The following is a 6,000-nucleotide window of genomic DNA, read 5'->3' as shown; positions in this document are numbered from 1 at the left end:
ATTCATTCTCAATGTACAATTTTAGGTTATAACTTGTTGATAAAACTTTGCTGAGATAGTTCATCAAATATAAATAATAGTTTCAACAAGTATCAACAGACAGGGAAAAAACACTAAATACTTATTAAAAATCATTTATTTGTTAAAAAAAATAACAGAACCAGTGCTGTTTGTTCTCTGCCATGAGAGGACATGTAAAATTAAGTTGCATTTGTAGACTGAAAATATTTTATTACCTACACTAGCTTCAATTTTACTTGTATGCAAAGTCACCATTAGGATTTATCAAATAAAAATCCAGGTACTAACATGACCCTCAATGTGCTTTTCCAAAAAGGAATAGGTTATTTTTGAGGAAAACAGCTGCTTTGGTCACTTCCCTCAAACACTCATTTGAAATAAAAACAGCCAATGGGAATACTTTTTAAATCAATTTTGGGTACTATATAGTTCACTGACTACCTTTAAAAAAGTAAAAAGGAACTCAAAACTTCCCTGTGTAGTGGGAATTTTCAATTGCTTTTAGGTGTATACCTTTTCTGACTAGGCCTAATTTTCTTTAATTTCTTTCATATACCATATCTAGATTTCTTTTTCAAGACATCTTCACAACCCAAAACAACACAACAACAGAGCAACATAATCAAGTCACATTGTTTGATTATAATGAAGACATAGAACAGATGGATACCTGAAAGTGAGTATTCCCTTGGCTCCAAATGTGTCACAGGAGCAACAAAGCAAAAAACCGGAAACCACTTACTCCCAAAATGCTTTATTTAATAAGCCAGCATTATTATTCTTAAAAATTAAAGTTTGGTCACCTGGTTACTAGGTAAAACTGAACAGAAATGATTCCAACCCCTCAAAACACTAAGCAGCACTAATCACCTCAACAATTCCCACAAAAACAGGGAAGTGATTGAGATTGAAGCATTTAAACCTGAAATTTCAGTTTCTAAAACACTGCTACCATTTGCTCAAAGTGCAGGTTTATGTATTTCCTTCTCCAATACTTCCCTCAGCTCTAACTTCATTTCCTCACACTCTCACTCTCACACATACAAATACATACATACATACACACACACTCATTCTTACTCTCAAGTAAGACACTTTATTGTGTTTATTGATAAATTATGAGGATTATGAACTAGGTGTGTACAGGGCTTCATAGGTACTTTGTAAACATCAGAGTCACTCAGGTCCTTTTCTCCAAAAGCCTGGCTCAAATGATGCAACCAGGAACGACTACTTTCCCAGACGCTGTTCACAGGCTGCATATTGACAAAGGGCAGAGAAAAATTCCTCATAACTGATGTTTAGGTGGGAAGGCAAAGAGCTGAAAAAGAGAACAAGGGAGAACAATTAGAGAATATATTATAGTTCACAGCAGTAACCAGAAAGATAATGATAGAAAAAATTAAGATTATTAAAAGTTATAAGCATAAAGTATATCAAATCTGTACTATGAAATGATTTTTTTGTTTGTTTGTTTTTTGTTTTGGGGCCACACCCAGCAGCACTCAGGGGTTACTCCTGGCTGTCTGCTCAGAAATAGCTCCTGGCAGGCACGGGGGACCATATGGGACACCGGGATTCGAACCAACCACCTTAGGTCCTGGGTCGGCTGCTAGCAAGGCAAACACCGCTGTAATATCTCTCCAGCCCCACTATAAAATGATTTTTAACACAGTAAGGTAGTATAAATAAAAAATGATCTTTCATCTCCACAAGAAAAGAAAGTGAATTTGTACTGAAAAGAAGATTCAGAACTTATCACAGCAGTCTGAAGGTAGTTCAGCAGGCTAAGAACATGTTTGGCCTACAGGAAGTCTGGGTTTGAATTCAGACACCTGAGATGAACACAAATGGGTGCAGCCCCCCAAAAGCAAAAAACAAAAGTAAATAAAAACTGAACCTATTATAGTGCAAGAATACTAAGTTAAAGCAAAACTGAAATAGATTTATAAAGTATGTCCTTCAAATTCACTTTTAAAACAAGTCTATGTCAGAGTAAAGTCAGTTCTACTTAGTTTATTGTTGGCAGCACAACCTATGATGTGAAAACAGAGTGATGAGACTAGAGAGCACAACTTGCCTTATACATAACCCAGGTCTGATCCCCAGCACACACATAGCACTCTTCTCCACTTCCCCAGCACCCCAACCCTTGCTACCTAGCATCACTAGGAGTGATCCCTGAGTGTAAAGACAGAAGTGAGCGCTGAGCACAGCTGGGTGTGGCCCAATTCCCCCAGTATACCACCCTACCATTAAAAAATAAAGGCAGAGTAGGGAGCCGGAGATATAGCATGGAGGTAAGGCGTTTGCCTTTCATGCAGAAGGTCATTCGTTCGAATCCCGGCCTCCCATATAGTCCCCCAGGCCTGCCAGGAGCGATTTCTGAGCGTGGAGCCAGGAATAAACCCTGAACACTGATGGGTGTGACCCAAAACCAAAATAAATAAATAAAGGCAGAGTGAACACAGGTTTTCCTCTAAGTATTATAAATACAACTTTGATATATAATTAACATTTTGAAAGTTATAATTCATACAACCTTCTGTGAAGTTCTGTACACTCCAACAGAACAAAGTTAATCACCTGGTCAGAATGCAAACATCACATTCAGAGCAGCTGTCAAATCAATTACCACCATCATGGCTTTCTACTGTGATGCTTTTTCGTTTGTTTTATTGTTTTAAGGGGGGAGCTAAACCCAGCGGCACTCAGGGGTTATTCCTGGCTCTGCACTCAGAAATGGTTCCTGGCTTGGAGGACCATATGGGATGTTAGGGATCAAACCTGCATCCAAGCTGGGTCAACTGTGTGCAAGGCAAACATGTGTAACATGTCATTCTACCACATGCTACCACTCCAGCCCTGCAATGCTTTCTTTTTCTTCTTTTTCCTTCCCAACTTTACTGAGAACTGATCTATAATCTTTGACTTGCTTTGACTCCCATAATTCTGAAATAATTTACCTATAGTCCTCTATCTTCTTATCTCAATAATCTCTGCTGCCAATCATCTTAAGGACACTAAAGCATGGTATCATCACAGAAAGCACTTACTAATAACACTCTTGTGCTAAGTCTGTCTTAAAGGCCCTCCCTCAAAATAACCACTTTCCTAAGTCTTCCTCATTTATATATAGCCTCATCTCCTATCACTCTTCAAGAAATACTTAGCACTAAAGCTTACTTAGCACTAAAGCTCAGTACCTGGGAAGTAACCTTGCAATTTTCTAGCCTGTTCTCAATTTTAAAATACCAATTTACAAATTTATCAAAGTTTAATTTTCCAAAGCCATGATTAAAATCACCCTCTATTTGATCTAAAACATGCCCTTCCCTCCTAACTACTCCCATCCTTTACAATATATCAATGATACCCATTTTGAAAGGAAGCCAAAATGATGAGAAAATCCTAAGGAGAAAAGGAGACAAGAGAAATATGCATTGAGTAAGGAAATCCCAGACTGGAGATCTAGTTCTAAAACCACTTTTGTACAAGCTTGATCCAAGTCTCATGTTACCTGATCTTTTCTATCTCTTCATCTGCCATCTTACTCCACTCTGGCCCCAAGTCTCAGGGAGGAAGAGGGAGAGAGATGGGGAGGGTAAGAGGAGGGGGAGGGGAGGGGAAGATAAAGGGGGAGAAGGAGAGTGTTTATAGGCTCTATGGTACTGGGTGGGCTGTGTGCATACTTTATAGAGATGTCAAGTCTATTTTTTTTTTAACTTTTTTGTTTGTTTTTGGGTCACACCCAGCAGCACTCAGCAGAGGTCACTCCTAGCTCTATGTTCAGAAATCGCTCCTGGCAAGCAGGCTCAAGGTGGTGGGGGGACCATATGGGATGCCGGGATTAGAACCACCATCCTTCTGCATGCAAGGCAAATGTGCTACCTCCATGCTATTTCTCCAGCCCTATTTTTTTAACTCTTGGTTCAACATATTCTCTTGTGTATTGACAATCACCCAAATGGCTATCTTCAGCCTTAATATTCCATTTTATTTACATTCTACATACTTCCATCTAAACAGACAATGGCTTTAAAACCATGTTAACTTTCAATTCAAAACCAATGCTCTCTTGATTTTATGGTTTCTTTCAATCACATTCTATTCATTGAAACTTAAAAAATATTAAAAAATAATTTCATATCTACTCTTAATTTTATCTTATTAAGAATTTAGGTCGGGGCCGGAGAGATAGCATGGAGGTAAGGTGTTTGCCTCTCATGCAGAAGGTCATCAGTTCGAATCCCGGCGTCCCGTATGGTCCTCCCGTGCCTGCCAGGAGCAATTTCTGAGCCTGGAGCCAGGAATAACCCCTGAGCACTGCCGGGTGTGACCCAAAAACCACAAAAAAAAAAAAAAAAAAAAAGAATTTAGGTCTGCCATTACATTTGGCAAACATTTCTCAAAAAGGGTAAGATTTGCAGTATTTTCTTAAGACCCAGGATTTCTCTTTCAAGGTAAAGATTCTGATAACAACCAGAGGTGCTGAGGGGCTGTCTCTGACTCTTCTCAGGAGTGATCATATGGAGCCATATGTAGGGCTAGAGATCAAACTGAGGTTAATGGGATAACAAACAAGTGCCTTAACCCCTGTACTATCTCTCCAAGATAAAAACAAGAATTTAGGGGGCCGGGCGGTGGCGCTGGAGGTAAGGTGCCTGCCTTGCCTGCGCTAGCCTAGGACGGACCGCGGTTCGATCCCCCGGCGTCCCATATGGTCCCCCAAGAAGCCAGGAGCAACTTCTGAGCGCATAGCAGGGAGTAACCCCTGAGCGTCACAGGGTGTGGCCCAAAAACCAAAAAAAAAAAAAAAAAAAAAAAACCAAAAAAAAAAAAAAAAACAAGAATTTAAATACTTTTTTCCTTTGGTCTTTGGGCCATACCCTGCAGTGCTTAAGGGTTACTACTCCTGGCTCTGAGCTAAGGCACACTACTGGCAGGGGACCATATGGGATCTTTGTACTATCACTCTGGCCCCATAGAAAGTTAATTACATCTAATTAAGTGTCTCCTTTGCCACTCCCCACCCAGATTTTCGGAGCCTAGAGAATCAAGCAGTGTCAGAGAATCAACCCAGGCCTCCTGATACAGAGAATGAACCTAATTACATGTCTCTCTGGCCCTCTACATCATTTAAAATCAAGACTTAAATATATAACCTATAAACTTTTTGGTTTCATTTGTGTGCTTATTTTAGTTTACCACAACCAGAAATAGCTGGGTTATTCAAGTTTCTACACTTCAGGAATCATTACTGACTGAGCTCAGGGTACCATATGGGATGCTGAGGATCAAACCTGGTTCAGTTGTGTGCAAGGCAAACACTTTTAAGTTACTGTACTATCGCTCTGGCCTCTTTCTTTTCGTAAATAAAGTTTCTCTACAGCAATCCTGCACATCTATGTATTTACAGCCTGTGTTACTCTGCTAATAAAACACGTGTTGTACTCTGCTCAAGATAATCCATTTTTCATTCTCCCCTAAATTAAAGTATGAAATCTTTATACTTATTTTACCTTATAATTTCCAAATCCAGTCACTCTAGTACACAGCTGCCAAATAAATTTTAAAACCACCATTCCCAAACTATGCTACTGTCTAAACAAGCGAACACCCTGAACTACAGGAGTTCACATTACATATCACCTTCAGTGTCAGAACTGGTGGTACCACCTCCATATTTCTTTAAAATCTGATGATCATTCCACATTTTCCAGCTTTGTACCCCCAAGCTCCAAGGCTGCTCTTTCCTAAACCCTAAATGTCCTACCTTCTAATTACAAAAATTTATCTTTATACATACATCCCTGATCAACTCTCATTTTTTCTGTAGAATCAATAATGCTGGTCCATGAGATATTATCTCTCACTCCTAATTTATGATAATTGATGTCAATACCAAGCATCAGCATCGCACCACACTTTTGTATTGGCATCAGTGAAATGTCTTTATTGCATCACTGATAATGTGAA

General features: G+C 39.3%; 1 protein-coding gene across 1 annotated transcript in view; it reads right to left on the bottom strand.

Annotated features, from left to right (window-relative positions):
- Window positions 1-567: 567 nt before the first annotated feature.
- Window positions 568-6,000, bottom strand: part of NUS1 (NUS1 dehydrodolichyl diphosphate synthase subunit) — a 29,050-nt gene continuing 23,617 nt past the window's right edge. Inside the window, exon 5 of the mRNA XM_049771370.1 lies at window positions 568-1,342. Within this exon, the coding sequence (XP_049627327.1) occupies window positions 1,252-1,342 (91 nt within the window). The 3' untranslated portion in view covers window positions 568-1,251. The remainder of the gene's footprint in view (window positions 1,343-6,000) is intronic.

Source organism: Suncus etruscus, chromosome 4 (genome assembly GCF_024139225.1).
Source record: "Suncus etruscus isolate mSunEtr1 chromosome 4, mSunEtr1.pri.cur, whole genome shotgun sequence".
In the NCBI taxonomy this organism is placed as follows: Eukaryota; Metazoa; Chordata; class Mammalia; order Eulipotyphla; family Soricidae; genus Suncus; species Suncus etruscus.
The sequence above is the reverse complement of the archived record's forward strand: the minus strand, read 5'-3'. Positions and strand labels throughout refer to the sequence as shown.